The sequence below is a fragment of the Jatropha curcas genome, chromosome 1 (genome assembly GCF_041381405.1).
Source record: "Jatropha curcas cultivar XTBG-Jc1 chromosome 1, XTBG_Jcur_1.0, whole genome shotgun sequence".
Classification (NCBI taxonomy): Eukaryota; Viridiplantae; Streptophyta; class Magnoliopsida; order Malpighiales; family Euphorbiaceae; genus Jatropha; species Jatropha curcas.
This window is the reverse complement of record NC_143151.1, coordinates 3,867,544-3,890,719: the sequence shown is the minus strand read 5'-3', so window position 1 is coordinate 3,890,719 and position 23,176 is coordinate 3,867,544. Positions and strand designations below refer to the sequence as shown.

Below are 23,176 nucleotides of genomic sequence, written 5' to 3'. Positions count from 1 at the left end.
GCCAAGAAATAGTGAAAAGGAAAGGGATAGAGACTAGCTCTGACAAATCTAATGATTCCGGAAACTAACGTCATTATAATCCTGCCAATCAAAGAGTTATGCACGAGACAAACATATATCATATTATGAGTTTATGACTCATGAGATCTATCCAGCGGGAATAAATTCACTGTTATAATTTTTATGAAAAAATTGATAAAAATTTCAATTTTTATTTTAATTTTTTCGAACACTTAAATTTATAAAATTAATTTTATTAAATATTTTATTTAATGTATTGCATACCTCAATATATAAAAATTAAATTCATTAAACACTTAGTGAATAGTTAAAAAATATAAAAATTATTATTTCAAATATTATATTAACAAGTCATTTAGTGCTCTTTCACCTGCAGAGCAAGCTGGGGTTGCCTTTTCAGCTGCACAGAGTATCACTCCAGCACAATCCTGAGCATTAGCATAACCAGATGCTATTACAATAAGATAATAAATGACCTGACATCAAAACATGGATGGAGAAAAGAAAGAACAAAATAACAAGTCCACTTTGCATTATTCAACACATATAAATGGAAACACAAAATGGTCAATAAAAAAGAGAGAACACATAAACACGTGATTATAAGGAGTATAACAAGAGAAAAAGCATGCCCACACTTAAAGCAGAAACATTTATATGAAAGGTCATAATTACTCTGATCCTGTTGGCATTGGCCCACAAATTTCTCAAATGAAATGAGCCAAATAATTTTATTATGGACCTTTTCTCCCTGAGATACATAATGGGAGCAAAGGATGAGTAATGTAGGTCCAAATAACAGTTTGTCTATAAATTAAAAACTAGAAGATAAATAAACGAGGGACGTTAAAAGAGCATCATTACCTTAGGGTCAACTTTCCCATTGTCACAATCCCTTGCAACAGAGTAAACATAGGACCTGAAATAACATAAATATTAACAAGCTACTTTACCAAAGTCAAATTGTAAAGAAAGTGCGTTTAAGTGCATTTTAATATTAACAAGCTACTTTACCTTGAAGATTGCAAAGAAGTATACATGTCAGCAATCTTCCCCTACAATAGCAGGCCAATTGAAAGAGTAAAAGCTAAGATGCCACACAAAAAAAAGTATTAAACACTGGAAACTCTTGCATAATACTGTTAAAGGACCTGTATAAACTGAAATTCTCCAATTGGACGACCAAACTGTTCTCTTTGTCGAATATAAGGAAGAACCACATCAAGACATGCCTGCATGATAGCCAAAGGACCACCAACAAAAACAACTCTCTCCAAATCTAGTCCTGACATCAGGACATAAACTCCTGAAAGGAAAGGACGATGCTTAATACTTAACAACAAAATGGGGAATTGATAGAGATATACTATTAACCATGCATATGTAATAGTATAGCTATGAATGATTTTCTATTGACAATTATTTCTTTGTATTTAATTGGAAATTTGCATTAAATAAATGTTATTAGCATATGAACAATAATTGTGATTAGTACATTTTGTATGTATTTAATTGGACCAAGTAGAGAATGGATGTTTAGTACTGACTGTTAAACATATTCTCTAGGACATTAGAAATAATGATTATTGTTCTTAATCTTGATTTATTTTAATATGAGCAAACATTGATTGTCTTGTGCTTTGATTCATTAAAGGGTGAGTTTCATTATTGGAATAATATTCCCGGTGAATTGGGCAAAGATATTTTGTGTTTGTGAAATATTAATTAATGATAGAATCCATGTCTCGGTTAAGAGATTGATGATGCACTTTAAGTAAGCTTATAAGGTTTCATAGTGTAAACCCTGCAGGTGGATATTGAATCCGACACATGAAATAAGTTGAGCGACAATCTTAAAGTTATATTGTGATTTAAATAAATTGTCAGTAAGTTATTTAAATGGCAGCATCTGTAATCTTAACGTGGGGAACATTATTTTATTATGTTGTGGAATTGTAAAATAAATAAGGAGTTCAGTCATGAGTTTTTAGTGGAATAATTCATGATTAATTATAATAAGAATATGTTGGTCTACATAGGTTCTTATTATAATTAGTAGCCTGATTTATTTTGTTCCTGCGGTCCCTGTAGTGCCCTAATTATTTGGAAAGTTAAGGGTGTATTAAATAATAGATAAATTATTTAGTTTTAAAATAATTGATATTATTTTAATTAAATAATTTTTTTATTTAATTTATTTTATATTAAAAAATATCTTCCTATCGAAGAGAGTTTTTTTTAATATAAGATTGAAAAACCCTAAGAATAAAGAGACGGATGTTATTCTATTCTCTGCCACTCAGAGAGTTCCAAAAGAGAGATAGTTAGGGATTACTGCAGAAGATCGTGGGTGACTCCAAGATCTCTGGAAAGAAGACCGGTGAGCGATTCTGCGCTTCAAGAGGTCAGTTTATTGATTTGTTCGATAATGTTTTTAGTTTGCCTCATATGGTTTCAAAGAGGGTTGTTTCCGCTTTATACCCGCTCCCATCAATTGGTATCAGAGCCATACGAAACTGTATGATGGTGGCTATTTTGTTATGTTTCAATCGTGTATCTATTATCTGTTTTGATTGTTTGATTGGTACATGGTTAAGAGAGCTTCAAGAGTTTTTGAAGGGCAGCAGCACAAAAGTGCAGTACCTGATACAAACTTTTTTTTGAAACTGTAGTTTTTAATGGGCAATTAATATATATATATATAAAAAAAAAAGCATATATATATATATATATATATATATATATATATATATATATATATATATATATATATATATATATATATTTTGGGTGTTGTTTCGATGAACAGGAGAGGGGCAAGAAAAGACAAAATTTGGTTTTTGTTTTGAAGATCAGTAGAGGGGCAAGAGAAAAAAAAAAAAAACCAGCAGCGTTAATGCAGGTTGAAGGGAAAAAGGGGCGGCGGCTAGGGCTTCTTCGTGAAGAAGAAGCTGCTGCTTGCCAAATTTCCCTTCTGGTCCCTCTATTTGTTAAATTTTATATTTTGACCCCTGATCTTTAAGTTTTTATTTTTTGACCCTGGATCTTCTGTTTATTATATTTTAACCCCTAAACTTTAATTGTTTTATATTTTGACCCAGAAAGTATCAGTTATTCCGTTTTGGCCCCTTGGAGTTATTTAAATTATAAAGTGACCCTGATTGTTTCTGGTATTATTAAAATTGCCTAGACTGTTTTCGATTTTTGCAATTTTGGCCCAATAGTTTCTGTTTTATGCAAAATAGTCCAAACAAGTTCTGAAATTTGCGAAATGGCCCAGAATGTTTCTGTTTTTGCAAGATAAACCCAGAATGTTTTAATTTATTTGCATAAATAGACCAGAACACTAAATTTTAACATTTTCAACCAAAAATGTTAATTTTATTTGCAAAATTGTCTTAAAAATATATTATTTTGCTATTTTGATTATAATTAATTTATTGTAATTATATGAATTAATTTGTGAGTGGTTTTTTATTACTTTCTAGTTGTAATTATTTGCATTTCTTTCCCATCGGAAGATGTCATGTTTTAATATAATTACTGAACTAGTCTAATTTGTCTGTATTGATTTAACTCTCCATCTGAGTAAATTAATTAGTGACATGAATCAGATGTAATATTTTCTCACACATTAATGTTAATTTAAGAGGCATGTTATCTCCCATCGAGTAGTATGTGCCGGTCTTATCTAATTATAATATGCAAAACATGTGATTGGTTGAATTCTCCCATCGAGGTTGCTATTCATGAATGTTGTGAATGTGTATTTTTTTTGAATTGTGATATCAATGTTGTATATTTGCAATTTTGATTTATTCAATGTTTATTATTGATATGCTATTTTTGTTTAATGCATGATATAGAAATGGCATCATTCAGTCCCCTTGCTAACATCTTAACCCAAAACAAACTTGAGGGTCCAAACTATGTTGACTGGAAGAGGAATTTGGACATTTTGCTTACTACTGAGGAGTATAAGTTTGTGCTTACTGAAGTTTGTCCTGAAAAACCCGGTGAGGGTGCCTCTGAGGAGGTCACCAGAGCTTACCAGAAATGGGTTAAAGCTGATGAGATGGCGCGATGTTACATTTTGGCTTCTGTGTCAAATGTTTTGCAACATCAGCATCAGAAGATGGACACAACTTTTGACATGCTCGAAAATCTCAAGGAGATGTTTGGAGATCAAACTAGTGCAGCAAGGCAAAACGCACTGAGGGAGATTCTTACTTCCAAAATGGAGGAGGGAACTCCAGTTAGAACTCATGTCTTGAAGATGATGAGTCTTCTGAATGACATGGAGGTTCTTGGTGCTGAGGTTGACAATGCTACACAGATAGAAATGATCTTGAACACTTTGCCAGCCAGTTTTCAGCAGTTTCGTTTGAACTATAACATGAATAAGATGGATTTCACTCTGTCTAAGTTGCTGAATGAGCTGGTGGCTGCTGAGACTATCATTAAGCAAGGAGCTGCACCTGTTGTGCTTAATGTTGAGCGAGGTTCTTCTTCTGCCCAGAACAAGGGTAAGAAGAAGAAAAATGCTCACAAGGCTAAGCCTAAAATAAGTGCTGCATCTACTAGTGCAAGTGTTGCTGTGAAAAAGCCTAAGGGTAAGTGTTTTCACTGCAAGCAACCTGGGCAATGGAAGTCACAATGTCCAACATGGTTAGCCAAGAAGAAGCAAGGTATGTCTCTGTTTTATATGCTGATAGTTGAAACTTGTTTAGCGGTGTTGACTACACTCCAATGGTGTGTAGATTCTGGAGCCACTAATCATGTCTGCAATTCATTGCAGCAGTTTCAGGTAACTCGTCAGCTAAATAAAGGAGATGTAAGCATTTTTCTGGGAGATGGCACAGAAGTTGCAGTTCTGGCTATAGGAAATGTTTCTTTGAATTTTGAGAATAATAGAACATTGTTTTTGAAGGATGTTTTATATGTACCTTCAATTAGAAGGAATTTAATTTCAGTTTCTAGTTTGAGCAAGAATGGATATTCGGTTTGTTTTAATGAATTTTATGATGATTCTGTCATTATTAAATTTAGAAAACAAATGATATGTTCTGGCTCAATGATTGATGATCTTTTTATTCTCAAAGTTTCACCTGAACTGCAAATTCCTAATTCTGAAGTTAATAACTTTGATGTCATTGTTCCATTGAAAAGAAAACGTCCTATTGAATTTAGTCATACCTATTTGTGGCATTTAAGGCTTGGTCATATTAATTTAGATAGGATTTCTAGGTTGGTCAAGGATGGACCATTGAGTTCATTGAAAGTGGAGGCACTGCCAACCTGTGAATCTTGTTTAGAAGGTAAAATGACTAAGAGGCCTTTTCCTATAAAGGGTAATAGAACTAATGATGTACTTGAATTAATTCATTCTGATTTGTGTGGTCCAATGAGTGTCCAAGCTAGGGGTGGTTTTGAGTATTTTGTGACTTTCACAGATGATTACTCAAGATATGGATACATTTACCTGTTGCGCCGTAAGTCTGAATGCTTTGAGAAATTCAAAGAGTTCAAGGCAGAAACGGAGAAACGACATGGAAAATATATCAAGTCGTTACGGTCTGACCGTGGTGGCGAATACCTCTCTAGGGAATTCATTACTTATTTATCAGAACAAGGAATTACTTCACAGTTGTCTGCACCTGGTATGCCACAACAGAATGGTGTAGCAGAAAGAAGAAATAGGACGCTTATGGAAATGGTTAGATCAATGATGAGTTATTCAGATTTGCCCATTTCGTTTTGGGGGTATGCCATAGAAACGGCAGCATATATTCTGAATTTGGTTCCATCTAAGTCAGTACCTAAAACTCCTACAGAACTGTGGACTGGGCGAAAGCCAAGTCTAAGACATGTTCGGATGTGGGGTTGTCCAGCCCATGTGTTGAAAGGGAAAGCAGATAAGTTGGAATCAAAAACAGACTTATGCTTCTTTATTGGATATCCTAGAGGAACTAAAGATGGTTTATTTTATAGTTCTCAAGATAAAACGGTCATTGTTAGCACCAATGCACATTATCTTAAGGAAGACTATATTAAAAACCATATTCCCAAAAGTCGATTAGCCTTGTATGAATTGAGAGGAGAAAATATACCAACTAGAACCTTTCCATTAGAACAACAACCTAAACCATCAATGGTTGGAGTTGACATTCCATTGCCTAGTCGTAGTGGAAGAAATGTTAGTCGACCAGTAAATCAACATCAGCCTGAATATTCAATACCTAACATTTCACTACCACCTGAAAGTAGTGGGAGTTATGTAGAAACTGAAGTGGCAGCTGTTGATCCAAATATACAGGAGCACAATGTTGGGGCTTCTAACATTTCATTGCCTGCTGGTGATGACAGACATGTTGAAGTTCCAGAACATGATCAAGATGTAGTCCCACCAGTCATGGACTTGCCGGCTTTACAGCCACAGCAAAATGAAGGTGTGATTGCAGAACCTGTAGTACTTCGTCGTAGTGGGAGAATTAGACGACCACCGGTTCGATATACACTTTTGGGAGAAGCTTTTGATAAAATCCCTGAAGAAGTGAATATTGAACCTGTCTGTTACGATGAAGCACTACAAGATAAAGATGCTGATAAGTGGCTTGTAGCTATGAAATCTGAGATGGAGTCCATGTACTCTAATCAAGTCTGGGAACTTGTAGAACCACCTGAAGGGGTTAAACCCATCGGATGCAAGTGGATCTATAAGAAAAAGAGGGTTATAGACGGTAAAGTGCAAACTTATAAGGCAAGGCTTGTTGCGAAAGGGTTTACTCAGAAAGAAGGGATCGATTATGAGGAAACTTTTTCGCCGGTAGCCATGCTAAAGTCTATTAGAACTCTTCTATCCATTGCAGCTCATTATGATTATGAGATTTGGCAAATGGATGTCAAGACAGCTTTCCTAAATGGAAGTCTTGATGAATGCATCTATATGAAGCAACCAGAAGGTTTCATAAACAATGGACAAGAAAATTTGCTTTGCAAATTGAATAGGTCCATTTATGGGCTTAAACAAGCATCTAGGTCATGGAATACTTGTTTTGACCAGGCGATTAAAAGTTTTGGCTTTGATTAGTGTCATGATGAGTCTTGTGTGTATAAGAAATGGAATGGTAGTAAGGTTGTTTTTCTGGTACTATATGTGGATGATATTCTGCTTATAGGGAATTGTGTAGGTATGTTGAATTCTGTCAAAGATTGGCTATCCCAACGTTTTGATATGAAGGATTTGGGAGAGGCTGCTCATATTCTTGGGATTAAGCTTATGCGAGATCGCAAGAAAAGGATGATTGGCTTATCTCAAGCACTTTATATTGATACCATTCTTGCTCGTTTCAGCATGCAGGATTCCAAGAAGGGTTTTCTTCCCTTCAGACATGGAATCACTCTATCTAAGGACCAATGTCCTAAGACACCTGAGGAGATAGAGAACATGAAGGCAGTTCCATATGCTTCTGCAGTTGGAAGCCTTATGTATGCAATGTTGTGTACCAGACCTGATATCTGTTTTGCTGTTGGCATGGTTAGCAGATTTCAATCTAATCCTGGGCGAGAACACTGGACTGCAGTCAAGCATATAATCAAGTACTTGAAAAGGACTAGGGATTATATGTTAGTTTATCAATCTGACGATCTTGTACCCATTGGGTATACAGATTCGGATTTTCAGACTGATAAGGACTCTCGGAAGTCAACCTCTGGTAATGTTTTTGTCTTGGGAGGTGGAGCCATAAGTTAGAGGAGTATTAAGCAAACTTGTGTTGCTGACTCCACCATGGAAGCTGAATATGTGGCAGCTTCTGAAGCTGCAAAGGAAGCTGTATGGCTTAGGAACTTCCTTATGGATCTAGGCGTAGTTTCTTCAGTGCAATTGCCTATTACACTTTATTGTGATAATAGTGGGGCAGTTGCAAACTCGAAGGAGCCACGGAGCCATAAAAGGGCAAAACACATTGAGAGGAAGTATCATTTGATACGAGACATAGTTCAAAGGGGAGATGTGGTAGTGACAAAGATTGCATCGGAAAACAACCTGGCAGATCCTTTTACAAAAAGCTTACCAGCAAAGACTTTTGACAGTCATGTAGAAGGAATGAGAGTTAAAATTATAGATGCATGGTTATAAGTCTAAGTGGGAGATTGATAGAGATATACTATTAACCATGCATATGTAATAGTATAGCTATGAATGATTTTCTATTGACAATTATTTCTTTGTATTTAATTGGAAATTTGCATTAAATAAATGTTATTAGCATATGAACAATAATTGTGATTAGTACATTTTGTATGTATTTAATTGGACCAAGTAGAGAATGGATGTTTAGTACTGACTGTTAAACATATTCTCTAGGACATTAGAAATAATGATTATTGTTCTTAATCTTGATTTATTTTAATATGAGCAAACATTGATTGTCTTGTGCTTTGATTCATTAAAGGGTGAGTTTCATTATTGGAATAATATTCCCGGTGAATTGGGCAAAGATATTTTGTGTTTGTGAAATATTAATTAATGATAGAATCCATGTCTCGGTTAAGAGATTGATGATGCACTTTAAGTAAGCTTATAAGGTTTCATAGTGTAAACCCTGCAGGTGGATATTGAATCCGACACATGAAATAAGTTGAGCGACAATCTTAAAGTTATATTGTGATTTAAATAAATTGTCAGTAAGTTATTTAAATGGCAGCATCTGTAATCTTAACGTGGGGAACATTATTTTATTATGTTGTGGAATTGTAAAATAAATAAGGAGTTCAGTCATGAGTTTTTAGTGGAATAATTCATGATTAATTATAATAAGAATATGTTGGTCTACATAGGTTCTTATTATAATTAGTAGCCTGATTTATTTTATTCCTGCGGTCCCTGTAGTGCCCTAATTATTTGGAAAGTTAAGGGTGTATTAAATAATAGATAAATTATTTAGTTTTAAAATAATTGATATTATTTTAATTAAATAATTTTTTTATTTAATTTATTTTATATTAAAAAATATCTTCCTATCGAAGAGAGTTTTTTTTAATATAAGATTGAAAAACCCTAAGAATAAAGAGACGGATGTTATTCTATTCTCTGCCACTCAGAGAGTTCCAAAAGAGATATAGTTAGGGATTACTGCAGAAGATCGTGGGTGACTCCAAGATCTCTGGAAAGAAGACCGGTGAGCGATTCTGCGCTTCAAGAGGTCAGTTTATTGATTTGTTCGATAATGTTTTTAGTTTGCCTCATATGGTTTCAAAGAGGGTTGTTTCCGCTTTATACCCGCTCCCATCAAAAAGGACAGGGAGGACAAAATCATCAATCGCAGTGTTATGAGAGCACCACAGCAACAAAAAATTCCTTCTAATTTGTCCCAAGTAGTTGGAAGCTCAGTGGAAAGTGGCAGCTTTTCCAAGCATTGATGCGACCGACATTATATGTTAATCTCAGATGATAATGAATTTAGATCTCTACAGTTAAAGCGATAATTTCATAATCAAAGGAGCATTTTGATGTAGATTCACAAGGCTTAAACTCAATGAAACTACAGGATTTGCATTGGGAGTCTTAGGGGATAGTAAGTTGGTTGCAGGCGCTTAAAGAAACTATACTGAACTTTTATGTTAAATAGTTCAGACTGTTGCAACCGGTCTGATTTAGTAGTTACAGTAATATAATAAAAGATACCTAACAACTTTCTATGCCTCAAATGATGAGCACTCGCAGGAAGAAGAGATGAAACATCTTCACATAACCAAAAGAAAACATAAGCTTACAGTATGAGAAAACCTTTTCCTTCCTGTCCAAGCACATTTTCTTCTGGAACAAAGCAATTCTCAAAAACAAGCTCACACCTGTTCGACCGTCTCCTATGTTAGAAAGAGAGAAAAAGATGGGCTAGGGGACTAAAATACGGAGATTTTCTTAGAGCATTGTCAACATACGTATCGCTTCCTCGCATCCAAGTTTGTCTAGCTTCTGGGAAGTAGTAAATCTGCATTCACCAAAAAGAAATAAAACACAAGTCATGTATACTACTGAACTTCATATTTCATGTTCAGTCTACAGTGGGTAATTTTTGAAACATTCATGGATATTCTTAACAATGTCCAAAATTAAACTTTCTTCTACAACCAATGAATCTCTGCCTTCAACTTCCAGAGGAAATAAACTCAGATGTTCTCATCCCAATATGTTGCATTTATGCACAGAGCATGTACACTAATGTTTAAAATAATAGACTAGAAGTTGGAACATTCTCTTCCATGGTTGCATGCCTCGGTGTTAAAAGTGTTAATTTACTGCCTGGCACTGTAACAGAAAGTACATGTATATATCCATCAATAACGCCAAAAGGCCAACAGCGCTATGTTGTGTTGGATATGATATAAAAGATAATTTCTGCCCAGAAATCTAATAACCTGCCCTGTTCAAAATAAATAAATAATTAAATAAATTTTAGTTCCAAATACCCAGTCATTCCTTTCTCAATGATAAATGCTGTGATTCCTTTTGACCCAGCCTTGATGTCTGTTTTTGCATAAATAACCCGTAGGAAACTTTTACATGTCACTTCCAAAAATAAGGATAACTTCATTAAACAAAATATGGTATAGATTATAGCAGCCGTAATAACTGCTGCATGAGGTAATCATTATGTACAAGAACATGATTCAGTACACGAAAATATTGCAAACTTGAGGAAAGAAAGGGATGAAAAATGCATGTACAGACATGTCTTCAATCAAACCTGTAACATTAGAGTTTCATGAGATCACAATCATAGTTCACAAACACACGCAACACCCTGAATAAAATTCATTTTGGTACATTGCCTACTCATATAAAATTATGAACCCTCTGTCTCCATATTCACAATAATAAAATTCTGAATTGCAATGTTAGAAATGAATCTTTTTTCCAATATGTGCCTATCATCACAATTGATTGCTTCTAACTTTTAAAAATGGTGTTATGATAGTAAATAAATCGATACATATTTCATATTAAAAATCCAGAACACAACTTAACACTAAGAAGACTAAATTATAATTAAGCAATTATGCACATAAAAGGGAGCCAAGGCATGTTAGAAATAAAAGAAAAATTCAACAAAAGGACTACCAATGTCTGAGCAACAGGACCATTTATGCACCACATCTTGTTCCCATTTGGAACATAGCCCCCATCTACGCGATCAGCTTTGCATTTCATGCTAACAACATCAGATCCAGCTGATGGAAGACTAAAAGATATTAGCCAAGATTAAACAAAGAGCAGGTTCAAGGCCATTATAATTACCCATAAACATAAGATATAAGATGTTTAAAAGATCATAGAAGTTACCATTGGGTTCACTCATTGCAAGAGCTCCCTCATGCTCTCCACTGATAAGCTTTGCAATAATTGATAACTGGTTAGTTAAAATTTTTTGGGCAATGCTTTCACTTACCTTCTTGTTAAACAAATCAATTATGTAGGTGGTCTCTAATTGCTGGGAGGATTTCAGAAAGAACACAGAGGAAATTGAGAAGTATTGGACTTCCAGATACTTCTTCGATGTAACCTAAAAAAAACTCTTTTGATTGATTTATAGGCAGAGAAGATAATTAAACATACGAAGGATTGGTTTTGCAGAATATTGCTCCATGCTTGAGAGGCGGAGATTGGCATGTCATTGGGGTTATTGGCACAAGCTCTTGAGATTTTCTTTGCTAGATTTGCAGAACCGTAGATAGCTGGGTTTGAGAAGGCTAACGGTAATGCATTTTGTTATGAATGTAATTGTCCTCAAATCTATTTTGCCAACAACAAATTAAATTGGTAACTAATGATTTTGGGAGCTTTTGGCTAATTTGATGGTGGATATAAATGTGCATGTAAAACTCTTTATTGATTGATTATGGTGAAAACTTTTATTATTTTTTTTATTACAATCAGATGATATTATGTTGTTACAGTGATACGAGGGTAGCGAGAGGATGTCAGCAAAAAATAGCAAAAAACTCCACGTCAGAATAAAATCTACATCCACATCAGCAAAATTCACCTTGTCACGATATTCATGTACTGTCTGTATTTTCAGCTTGCTATTTAGGTCGAAGATATCCGGTTGAAAATATTTTTAAATTTAAATATCTGATTGTAAATATTTTTTATTAAAATACTGAAATAAAAAATTTTAAAAAATTTAGATACTAAATTTATAATTAATTTAAATTTTAAATATAAAAATAAGTGACAACTAATGGGTTGAGATCGGTGAGTAAATAACAAAATTTCAGAATTTAGAGTCTTTTAATGAAATTTTCCATTAGGTAATTTACCGAACGGTACTTTTCCAGTGATCAGAAGTTGAAAGCAGCTGTAGGTTTGAAGTTTGAACTTCTTACTTTTGAGCTCCAAAACATCGAGGCAGGCAGAGAAATAAAAGTGTCCTTTTTCATCTCTCCGCCAATGAAATAACCACGACGTTTTTGTTTCGTACCTCCAAATCCCAGCTTCCACGGCCAATTATTACCTAATATGGAAAGTGGTAGCGGTGGAGGCGGTGCTCGAGAGAAGGGTTCGCCTCCAGTGACCAAACCATCAAAGTTCGCAGTGTATCAAAACCCAGCTTTATCCGCTGCCTTAACCGCCAACAGCCTCCATCCCTCCAAATCCGCTTTTTTCTTCATATTCTCCCTCTCCTCTGCCTCTGCGCTGGCTCTTATCTCCACCATCTCCAGGTATAGTCTTCACATATGATATCTTCTTTCATGTATATGTTTGTGTGTACCTGTAGCTCTGTAGCTTGACTTGACAATATAGGGTTCTCTTGTAGAGTTTTATTAGTGATTGTTTGGTAATTAGGGTTTTAAGGGGTTTTCACTTTTTTTTTTTTTAATTGGTTTTATTTAGTTGCATATGTGTTTTTTGTTCAAATTGTTTTGTCCCAGTGGAGGAACTAGAGTTAGGACTTCAGGAAGAACTCAATATAAAAAAAAAAAAAATCAGTGCTTATTTTGAATAGTTTCAAGTATATGCAAGGTTTTATCTTCCAATATAAGGATTTGATTTTCTAGTAGGAAGAAAAAATTAAGAAATAGTTTGTTTGTAGCTTCATTATGCATCAATTGTTCTAGGAGCTAGGTAAATACTGCTATTGATATTTTTTTTACATTTCATTTTTCCCTGAATCTTCTTTCTACTTGCTTGTTTTTTTTTTTTTTTTTTTTTTCTACTTTTGAGAAACCTGGGAATCTTTGTTGGTATATGCAATTCAACTTGATGTGACTGACATTATCATTTTGTTCAAAATTTTGAAGGGAAAATGGACTAACTGAAATGATGAGATTCACAAATTTGCCTCAAGAAGTAGCTTGTAAGTTCACTAAATCAATAGAATGTTTCTTAGTTATTTGAATAACTATTTTGGTACTACTACTATATTTGATAGTTAACTTTTTTTTGTGGTGTGTGTGGCAGATATATTCTCCAAAGCAGTACAAGCTTTGCTGGGTTTGGTTTTTATCGGATCTTTATTTGCACTTTTCAAAGCCATCTCTTGGCATAGAGGAAAAAGATTAGCTGGTGGTCCAGTAAAATTTCCCTCTAAAGAAACCAAGGATCAGTCACTTCTAACAAGCCGTCAGCTGGGGCTTTTGGGAATAAAGCCAACAGTTGAATCAGTTGCAACAGAATCTTTGAGGAAACCTCCCAAGTCCAAACCTATATTGTCTGCTTCGGATATCCTTGTTCCAATTCATCAGCCAATTACCAGTTCCAATCGCAAGTCCCAAATTGGCTCTGATAAATCAAAAGCTGGCAGTGGAAACAAAATGACTTCTTTTAGCACCCCATCCAAATCTAAGAGTTCTCCTTCCTCTCTATACCTTGTTCCTGGTGCTAGTTCACCATTACCTTCTACTCTATCTTCTCCAGGGATGGATTCAGCGGTCTCAACTCCTTGGTCAAGTAAGCGAGCCTCTGCTACTAAAGAGATAACCACAGAAGAACAGCTTGAGCGGTTCTTGGCAGAAGTAGATGAGAGAATTACCGAGTCAGCTGGGAAAAATGCTACTCCACCTCCCACTGTTAGGGGCTTTGGCGTAGCTAGTCCTAATACTGTAGCTAGTCCAGCTAACACTTCTGGAACTGCAAGGAGCACTCCCTTGAGGCCTGTTAGGATGTCTCCTGGTTCCCAGAAATTTACTACTCCGCCTAAGAAAGGAGAGGGTGAACTTCCTCCACCTATGTCAATGGAAGAGTCTATTGAGGCTTTCAAGCAGTTGGGAATCTATCCTCAAATTGAGCAATGGCGTGACCGTCTCAGGCAATGGTTTTCATCAGTTCTACTCAATCCTCTGCTTAACAAGATTGAAACCAGCCACATTCAGGTCTGTCATCATTGCTGTTATCAATCTCTATCTTGTGATTATTGTCACTATCATAAAAATCCAATATTTTCTCTCCACATTTTGTTAGTATTATTAGTACATATCTGGCTATGTTATGTATCCAAGGGGAATTTGGGATTATATCATTGTTCAGCAATAGTTTTGCATCCAAGACTTCCAGGAAAACATCATTGGTATATCAGGAGCATTAAATTTCTAGTTGCATGCCACATGCTACTTTGAGATAGAAGCTTAAACATTTGATAAATATCTGTTTATACTCATTTTTGAAAACTTGTATTGGTCTGGTGACCTGCATACTTTACAAAAACTTGGAGTGTTGCTTAGTCACTATGCATAGCATTCAGAAGTTGGCATCTTTTTGCAATTAGTTAATTCAGAAATCTAAGAAAAGTTTGTTATACTTGGATGTTTGTCCTGTAGCCCTTTTTCTTGTTGTGTCACCGCCTCACCAGTAAATATGGCAAAAGCTGAAATCTACTATATTGGTATCCGTTTCTACTTGATTTTTCTCGGTTGTTTTCATATGCAGGTAATGCAAGCAGCTGCCAAACTTGGTATTTCAGTCACAATCAGTCAAGTGGGAAGTGATTCATCAACTAGCGGAACTCCTGCTACTGTGTCTTCAATTGATATGAAGGAATGGCAACCGGCATTCACACTTGATGAAGATGGACTTCTCCATCAATTACGTGCTACTCTTATGCAGGCTCTTGATTCTTCTATGTGTAAGTTGCTCCATTGTTACCTTTTCATTTCTCTTTGGTTGGGTTTATTATGTGGATCATTCATAATGACTTGGGATGACTGACCTTATCACATGTAGCCAAGTTGCCTCTGGCAAGTCTGCAACAGTCCCCACAGCAAAATCCAATGATCCCTATCATGCAGGAGTGTGTGGATGCTATCACTGAACACCAAAGGCTTCATACATTGATGAAAGGAGAATGGGCCAAAGGTTTGCTACCACATAGCAATGTTCCAGAAGATTACATGGTACAAAGAATTCGAGGTACTCAGAATAATATATTTTCGCTTATGCTTATAGTATAATTTTCATCTCCATTTATCTTTTGAAAATCTCCATGTCTAATTACAGTCATTTATTCCATGCATACGCAACTCAGTTTCCTGCTTTTGGAATTTTGACAGAGCTTGCTGAAGGAACTTGCTTGAAAAATTACGAGTATCTGGGAAGTGGAGAGGTTTATGACAAAAACAAGAAGAAGTGGACTCTTGAGCTTCCTACGGATTCCCACTTGCTCTTATATTTGTTTTGTGCATTTTTGGAGCATCCAAAATGGATGTTTCATGTTGATCCGACATCTTATGCTGGAGCTCATTCTAGCAAGAACCCCTTATTCTTGGGGGTTCTGCATCCAAAAGAAAGGTTTCCAGAGAAGTACATCTCTGTCATTTCCGGTGTTCCTTCGACTCTTCACCCAGGGGCTTGTATACTGGTTGTTGGAAAGCAAAGCCCTCCAGTTATTGCCTTGTACTGGGATAAGAAACTGCAGTTCTCCCTTCAGGTAGGTAATGGGTTGTATAAACATGAAAATGATGGATGGGAAGCATGCAGAGGGCTAAAACAACATAAAGAAATTGTTAATTACCCAACAGAACAGAGGGTTCAATAAGGGAGAATTTAATAAAGCGATTGAAATTTAATGACAATAAACAATTTATGACATTATTAGTCGACTGGAAGTCAGGAACAGTTATATATGGTATTGTATATGATAGAGGTTTTTGTTTTTTGTTTCCAGGGAAGGACGTCATTGTGGGATTCCATCTTGCTTTTATGCCACAGGATCAATGAAGGATATGGAGGCATAGTTCGGGGAATGCATCTTGGTTCATCAGCCTTAAGCATCCTCCCAGTTCTCGAGTCCGAAACTGATGACTGACTTGATTAGGCATAAGCAACAAAGGATATGTCTACATCTCATCTAAATATGTTAACTGCATAACTTGCTAGACCAATTGAGATCTTGCTTAATTTAAAAGGCTGTATAAAATGTGGGCAATGAACTTTCTGACAGTCCGCTTATATCAACCTCAGTCAGCGGGAGCTTTCACCAATGATGTTTGTCTTAAGTTTTCTCCTGAGATGAACAGAAGAGTTGGCAGAGAAATTAGGGACTTCTGTTTGTATTTTTCTTCTTTGCAGTTGTTTTATTTTTGTTTTTCAATTTTCTCTTTTTAACCTTAATGTTTCTGAGGTGGAAAGAATTAGTACTGGATAGCAATTTTGTAGATTAACAAGCTAATATTTTGTTTTGATTAATTTATCCATTATGTGTTTAGTAGACTTTGGAAATGTCTTGAAAGGAATGTGGTCTATGACTATGTTCAAGAGAACAATTGATACTCTTGAGTTGAATTATTGGCATCTTTTGCATGAAAGGGATTTTGATGATAAATAGCGTTGCTGCTAAACCTTAGCTGCATAATTACAATTCGGACAGGTGAATAAAATTGGAGGCCAATTGTTATTTGAAATTACATGGTTTCGGCATGATTACTATCTTGTTTTATAACATTGAACAATTGAAAATGGCTGCTTTTGCAAGTAACTCCACAAAATAATGTCTCATTCTCATTTTATCCCACTTCTTTCATGAAAACGAGAATATTTCTTACTTTCCTAAGTTTTGATATTTTATCTTAATCAAATATATTATTATGCAAAATTATTCAAACAGCCCGTCTAGCTCAGTCGGTAGAGCGCAAGGCTCTTAACCTTGTGGTCGTGGGTTCGAGCCCCACGGTGGGCGTAAAATAATTTTTGTTTTATTACGTTTTTTTTTTTTTTGATACCTTTATACATTAGCTTTCAATTGATTGCATTTATTATAACAATGAGTGTTTAATGTACTTCGCAGATTATAAATGAAAACATAAAAACAGCCATGAAATCTTAAATAGTAAAATTTTTTTTTTTTTTGAAGAGAATAGTAACATGTTAGTATGTAACTTTTTTTTTTTTTTTTTAGAAGAGTATATCCTAAAATATGCACAGGAAACAAAGAAAAAAAAAAAAAAAAAGAAGCCTATTTGAAATAAGAAGATGAAAAGGGAGAGTCTCAAACTAGGTTTCTCAGTCCCTGCATAATAATAATAATACTAACATGAAATTGTTTTCTGTTTTACTGATTTTCTATATTTTCTTTTTAAAACCTATTTATTGCATATTTATATTCTTTTTTCTAAAGAATAAAGAGCTTTTGTAGACTAATTCTATCGCCATGTTGTTCCTAAATAAATCTCAATTTTGTTCTTTCTGTAACTTGTCTTGTTTGTCAAAATTGACAACAAAATAAAACTTCTTGCATCGTATGGATTATAAAATCATTTTTTGGATTTTAGAATGAAGTGTTAAACCAAATCTAAGTAGACTAATTAAAATTAAAAATTTCTCTTTTTTTTTTTAATTTTACATTGTACATATAATTCTTACTATTATATTTGTTATACTCTCTGTCTCAACTTTTATCTGCAGTAATTAAGAAAATATTTGAATCACTTAAATTATAATAAAAAATACTTTTTAATTTAACTAAATTATCTTTTATTTCACCTAATCACTTAAATCTCAATGATTCTTTTTTCATTGATTTCTCGCTAAAATAATCCAATAAATATAATAGATATATAAATAGTTTAAGTGCAAAAATCCCGCATTAAATTGGCAAAAGAAAAATATATATGAAAAATAAATAGTTGAGTGTTTAGTAAAATTACTTAAATTTTACTTTTAATAATTACTTAAAAATAATTTAATCTATCAAAATTACTAAAAATGATATTAGTTAAATAATAAGCATGGGAGTTTATTAAAAATAAGGGTAGTGTTAATATTTTCAAATATTATTTCGACAATATAGTCTTGATTGTATTTAGTCAAATATTAGTTTTAAAAAGAAAAATTTACAAATTCATCCTATTTCATAGAAAAATTAATTATTTTATCTTTGTATTATGAAAAATAGATTATTTTATCTTTGTAGATGTTTATAATTCAACAAATTTCTTACATAGAATTAGATTAAACTTCATTTACATTGTTATAGGAAATTAACATTAATCAATCAAAATTAAACTATCTTTATTTTTAAACCAATAAAATTAAAATCTTCAATGATATTTTTATCAAATCCATAAACTTATAGGGTCATTTTAAAAACCCAATATTTCTCGTTCGCGAATGTATATATATATAATTTCTCCCATATTTAAGAAAAACATTATTCCTCAAATTTGCAAAGCTGTAAATTGATAAAAGGAAAATTACAGTAGATTAAAAGAGATACTAAAATATTGTACCAAAAATTACAGTGCATTTCCTATAGTTTAAAAATTATAATTAGTCAATCCCTATATTTTAAAAACTAAAGATAATATTTTTATCAGTTCATAAAGTACTTAACGGAAAAGATATAAAAATTGAATGAAAGGGCTTTATAGTCTGATGGAAGTAAATTACAAGAATATTTTAATCTATTTCTTAAAAGACATGAACGAACTAATTGTATTTTATAAACTATAGAAATTGTACTGTAATTTTTCCTTAAAAAATAAGTTTCCGGCTACAATAAAAGAGTACCTCTATTTACCTGTGGGAGAGAAAAATTTTTAAAAATAAAAAATAAGTATTTAAAAGATAAAAAAAATTAATTACTTCATTTTAGGTGTCAATTAAATTAATTATATTATGTAACTTTTTTTTTTAAACCAGTGTAATCCGAACTTCATAAACAGAGACGGCTTAATCAATTATAATTAAATTTCTTCGTCTCTCCCTCGCATGTAATTCGGAGAGTTCTTGCCACGTGTTCAGGATATATCGGACATCTGACCTACCAGCCCAGTTAAATTATGTAACTTTTTTTTTTTCAAATATATTGATAGAATCTAAAAATCAGTCTTCCTTCCTGCTTTCTTTCCATCACATCACGTCCATCACTCCAAAATTTCATCAGTAAATATCTAGGGTTCCAACGACAGAAAAGAACAGTTAAGACAAACTAACATTGATGTTCAATTGACATTGAAAAAAAGCACACCAAGCATGAGCAACAGTGAAAAGAAACGATTAAATGGAGAAACTGGTGAAGAGGATGACGATGAAGATGATGTAGATGGTGATCTTGATGCGTGGGAGAGAACTTACACTGATGAGCGGTCGTGGGAAGCTTTACAAGAAGATGAGTCTGGTCTTCTTCGTCCTATAGACAATAAGGCCATCTACCATGCTCAGTATCGCCGCCGCCTTCGTGCTCTGTCCGCCACTGCAACCACAGCTCGTATCCAAAAGGGTCTCATTCGCTTTCTCTACATTGTTGTCGATCTCTCTAGAGTATGATTCTATCTTTTATGAATGCCCTTTTTAATTTGATAGCCATTTGTTGGGATTTTTCAAGCAACTATTATCAGTAAATGTTCGAACTTTATGGTTATAGCTTCAATTGGTATTGAAATTAATAAATTCACAGGTGTGCGCTTTTGCATCCATTGAATCTGCAATTATGTATGCGTGCATCATGGATGAATTTTTCTTTTATCTTTTACTAATACCTTTTGAATTTGAGAGGCATTTGATAAAACAAACTTCCTGTAATTATTGTCAGTAAAAATTTGATTCATAGTTCTTTTTTTCTTTATATTTTATTAATACTCTTTTGACCAACACCTTGTGATCTTGTATCATGTGATTATTATTACTAAAGATTCAAAATTTCACTTAGTATTTAAATCAATAAATTTGGAGATTTATCTTCGTATTTGTTTGCTTCAATGTATGTAGGCAGCAGGAGAGATGGATTTTAAACCAAGTAGAATGGTTGTGATTGCAAAACATGTTGAAGCCTTTGTTAGGGAGTTTTTTTATCAGAATCCACTTAGTCAGATTGGTTTGGTGACTATTAAAGATGGGGTTGCACATTCTTTAACAGAGCTTGGTGGAAGTCCCGAGTCTCACATTAAGGCTTTGATGGGCAAGTTGGAATGTTCAGGTGATTCCTCACTACAAAATGCTCTAGATTTTGTCCGTGTATATCTAGATCAAATTCCATCATACGGTCATCGCGAAGTTCTCATCTTGTATTCAGCTCTGAGTACCTGTGATCCTGGAGATATAATGGACACTATCCAGAAATGTAAGAAATCTAAAATTAGGTGCTCAGTTATTGGGCTTTCTGCAGAGATGTTTATATGCAAACATCTTTGTCGAGAAACTGGTGGATTATACTCTGTTGCTATGGATGAGGTGAGTTTTCATGGATCTCTAGATCATATGGATTTGAGAGAACTGCTACAATTTCTTTGAAATTTGAGGTAGAAGTCATTATCTCATAGTTCCCAGAACTGAATGATTTAGAAGAAAATTAAATGGAAGACATAACAAACTAGCTGTTTAAAAGTTCAAAATGACCTCGAGTTGCAAAAAGTTAAAGGAAACTGAAATTATAATGAAACATAAAGCCATCTAAATTTATCTTGAATGTATCAACTTTTTGGTTGGTTTACTTCTACACACTTCCCTCCATTATATTTTGCCTTAATAATCAGTTCAGCTTTTCACTTATCTGAATGTAAAGGGGTATCATCATTTATGTATTTCTCTCATTTAGGGCCATTTTAAAGAGTTAATACTGGAGCATGCACCACCACCTCCAGCAATAGCAGAATTTGCAATTGCTAACTTGATCAAGATGGGTTTCCCACAAAGGGCAGCAGAGGGTTCTGTCTCAATTTGTTCTTGTCATAAAGAAGCTAAAGTTGGTGAGGGTTACATTTGCCCAAGATGCAAGGCACGTGTATGTGAGCTTCCTACTGAATGCCGTATTTGTGGATTAACACTTGTTTCTTCACCGCATTTGGCAAGGTCGTATCATCACCTCTTCCCTATTACACCATTTGATGAGGTGTCTCTGCGCCAAAATGAACTACATAACAAGCTACCTAAAACTTGTTTTGGCTGCCAACAGAACCTCGTCAATCCTGGTATGTAAGATACTTGTGTGCATGCATGTGCATATCATGTGAATTCATTATGCAGATAAATTGTGTGATAAATTGTGTTTCATGTTGCTATTTCTGCATAAGTAAAAGCCTAAGAAGAATTGTTATGGAAATTGCAATAGCACGCATTTGTATTTGACAATCATGGTTAAATTATTGGTACAGATTTAAGTAAACGAGATAATTTGATGTCCCTTGTATCATTTGTAAATATGTCTCTCTCTCAGTCCAGGTCCTTTTTCTTTTCAGCTGACTTCTTGTTGGTTTTGTCATAGGCAACAAACCTGGCCCTTGTGTTGCTTGCCCAAAATGCAAGCAGTACTTCTGCCTTGACTGTGATATTTATATTCATGAGAGCTTGCATAACTGCCCAGGCTGTGAGAGTTTCCGGCATTCATAATCTGCTTTCATTAATGAAGAATGGCAAATAAATGCAGCAAGTCATTGCGTTTTCGTTCTGCCATGCGGCAGTGGTATCCTCTCAGCAGTACCTTCAAGCACAAGCACGAGATTGAGCTAGTTCAGGCAGTGATGCGTTCGATGAGCTGTACTGTAAGGTAACCGGATAAATTCGGCTATTATTTATTATGGCAATTTGGCTTCAAGGTAGTTGTTCTGGCTACATTACCACACCATCGAGGAAATTAAATTTTATTGCTATTTTTCAAGGTTCTCTCGCTTTTTCCCACCCCAAGTTGTTAGTCTTAGGTAAATACAAGAACATTGGGTTCTAGTTTCAAATGTAAGTTATTTATTTGTTGTACTGATGCATATTTAGCTTTCACTTTTTCAATTTTATAGTTCTTTTACAGTAAGAATGAACAGTGGAAAGAGCATTAGGCTGCATATATCCTTTCCTGTTTCTGTGAAATGAATGATATGCAATCCGTGAGAATTCAGTTCTGAGAATTTTGGACTTAAAAGAGTCCCGTAAGTGATAAAGTCCATGATGTAATCTTAAAAACCAGTGGTCTCTCCAAGGTTATCAAAATTAATACTTGCGGGACCTTGAAAAGAATTGGGTCGGTGAAAATCATAATGCGTTCTTGCATTAATGCAAGTGAGGTTTTTTAATGCATCGTAAGTCTTCGGTGAAATGAGTGGTTCAGTTTTCAAATTTTCGTTCTCCTTAGAAGGCAGTAACCGAATCAAACTGATTGAAACAATTTACTGATAAACTGAATATGGCTGCTCTTATCAAATGATCCTTCATAGACATTGAAAGACCACCAGCAATATTAATTTACTTGCAACACCTGTAAAACACAGGCAGCTGTTAAGAGACAACTGAGATGTCGGGCACCAGAGGACGAATTTAATTTATGGTTACTTCATCTTCATATGATGTTTAATTCGAATACGTTTCACATTGACATCAGCATATTTAGGTGCAACGCAACGTAGAGAAAGTAACATGATAAAATACAGATATCCTTTCCAGATTCCCTTTCCCAATTTATTTATTTTTATTTTCTAAATAATAACTTGTAAAATAAACTGCAATTTGAATAAAAATTAAAATGATTCCATAATTACCACATACGAAACTAGAATAATTCGCCGGAATAAGATTTAATGTCAAAAAACACTAAAATTTGTCAAATGCTTAATGCATCATACTGTCGAACAAATGCTTTGTTACATTGATCTTGCTACCCACAGAATAAAAGGAAGGGGGGGAGAATCAGATAATGGAAAGGGAATGAACGAGGAGATCATCCACCATCAAGAA

General features: G+C 34.3%; 4 protein-coding genes and 1 non-coding gene across 5 annotated transcripts; 3 read left to right on the top strand and 2 right to left on the bottom strand.

Moving 5' to 3' along the window:
• Window positions 1–359: 359 nt before the first annotated feature.
• Window positions 360–1,314, bottom strand: LOC105628337 (isovaleryl-CoA dehydrogenase, mitochondrial-like). Its single transcript, XM_089718425.1, has 4 exons — window positions 1,173–1,314; window positions 1,036–1,076; window positions 886–940; window positions 360–449 (listed from the first exon to the last, which is right to left on the bottom strand). The coding sequence occupies exons 1-4, from the start codon at window positions 1,311–1,313 to the stop codon at window positions 360–362; spliced, it is 327 nt and encodes a 108-aa protein (XP_089574551.1). The 5' UTR covers window position 1,314.
• An 8,243-nt stretch (window positions 1,315–9,557) lies between these two features.
• LOC110008707 (2-methylacyl-CoA dehydrogenase, mitochondrial-like) lies at window positions 9,558–11,918 on the bottom strand. Its single transcript, XM_020676880.3, has 4 exons — window positions 11,369–11,918; window positions 11,147–11,256; window positions 9,967–10,016; window positions 9,558–9,876 (listed from the first exon to the last, which is right to left on the bottom strand). Exons 1-4 carry the CDS (start codon window positions 11,382–11,384, stop codon window positions 9,795–9,797), a joined length of 258 nt encoding a protein of 85 aa, XP_020532539.1. The 5' UTR covers window positions 11,385–11,918; the 3' UTR covers window positions 9,558–9,794.
• A 449-nt stretch (window positions 11,919–12,367) lies between these two features.
• LOC105628122 (cytochrome B561, amino-terminal protein) lies at window positions 12,368–16,732 on the top strand. Its single transcript, XM_012209467.4, has 7 exons — window positions 12,368–12,750; window positions 13,330–13,385; window positions 13,490–14,400; window positions 14,954–15,149; window positions 15,248–15,433; window positions 15,574–15,950; window positions 16,188–16,732. The coding sequence occupies exons 1-7, from the start codon at window positions 12,548–12,550 to the stop codon at window positions 16,326–16,328; spliced, it is 2,070 nt and encodes a 689-aa protein (XP_012064857.1). The 5' UTR covers window positions 12,368–12,547; the 3' UTR covers window positions 16,329–16,732.
• Window positions 16,733–17,125: 393 nt separating this feature from the next.
• On the top strand, window positions 17,126–17,198 carry TRNAK-CUU (transfer RNA lysine (anticodon CUU)). Its single transcript has one exon. It is a non-coding gene; the product is annotated as a tRNA-Lys (tRNA).
• A 2,129-nt stretch (window positions 17,199–19,327) lies between these two features.
• GTF2H2 (general transcription factor II H2) lies at window positions 19,328–22,290 on the top strand. The gene is made up of 4 exons (XM_012209468.4): window positions 19,328–19,780; window positions 20,228–20,689; window positions 21,054–21,426; window positions 21,720–22,290. The coding sequence occupies exons 1-4, from the start codon at window positions 19,493–19,495 to the stop codon at window positions 21,842–21,844; spliced, it is 1,248 nt and encodes a 415-aa protein (XP_012064858.1). The 5' UTR covers window positions 19,328–19,492; the 3' UTR covers window positions 21,845–22,290.
• Window positions 22,291–23,176: the final 886 nt, after the last annotated feature.

Coding starts and splice junctions, on each gene's coding strand:
- LOC105628122 (XM_012209467.4), top strand. CDS start 12,548: ATGGAAAGTGGTAGCGGTGGAGGCGGTGCTCGAGAGAAGGGTTCGCCT. Junction 15,150..15,247: donor GGCTCTTGATTCTTCTATGT/GTAAGTTGCTCC, acceptor TATCACATGTAG/CCAAGTTGCCTCTGGCAAGT. Junction 15,434..15,573: donor CATGGTACAAAGAATTCGAG/GTACTCAGAATA, acceptor GAATTTTGACAG/AGCTTGCTGAAGGAACTTGC.
- LOC110008707 (XM_020676880.3), bottom strand. Junction 10,017..11,146: donor GTCCTGTTGCTCAGACATTG/GTAGTCCTTTTG, acceptor TGGTGAATGCAG/ATTTACTACTTCCCAGAAGC. Junction 9,877..9,966: donor TGGATGCGAGGAAGCGATAC/GTATGTTGACAA, acceptor ACGGTCGAACAG/GTGTGAGCTTGTTTTTGAGA.
- LOC105628337 (XM_089718425.1), bottom strand. CDS start 1,313: ATGTCAGGACTAGATTTGGAGAGAGTTGTTTTTGTTGGTGGTCCTTTG. Junction 1,077..1,172: donor GAGAATTTCAGTTTATACAG/GTCCTTTAACAG, acceptor CTGCTATTGTAG/GGGAAGATTGCTGACATGTA. Junction 941..1,035: donor ACTTCTTTGCAATCTTCAAG/GTAAAGTAGCTT, acceptor ATGTTATTTCAG/GTCCTATGTTTACTCTGTTG.
- GTF2H2 (XM_012209468.4), top strand. CDS start 19,493: ATGAGCAACAGTGAAAAGAAACGATTAAATGGAGAAACTGGTGAAGAG. Junction 19,781..20,227: donor TTGTTGTCGATCTCTCTAGA/GTATGATTCTAT, acceptor CAATGTATGTAG/GCAGCAGGAGAGATGGATTT. Junction 20,690..21,053: donor ACTCTGTTGCTATGGATGAG/GTGAGTTTTCAT, acceptor TCTCTCATTTAG/GGCCATTTTAAAGAGTTAAT.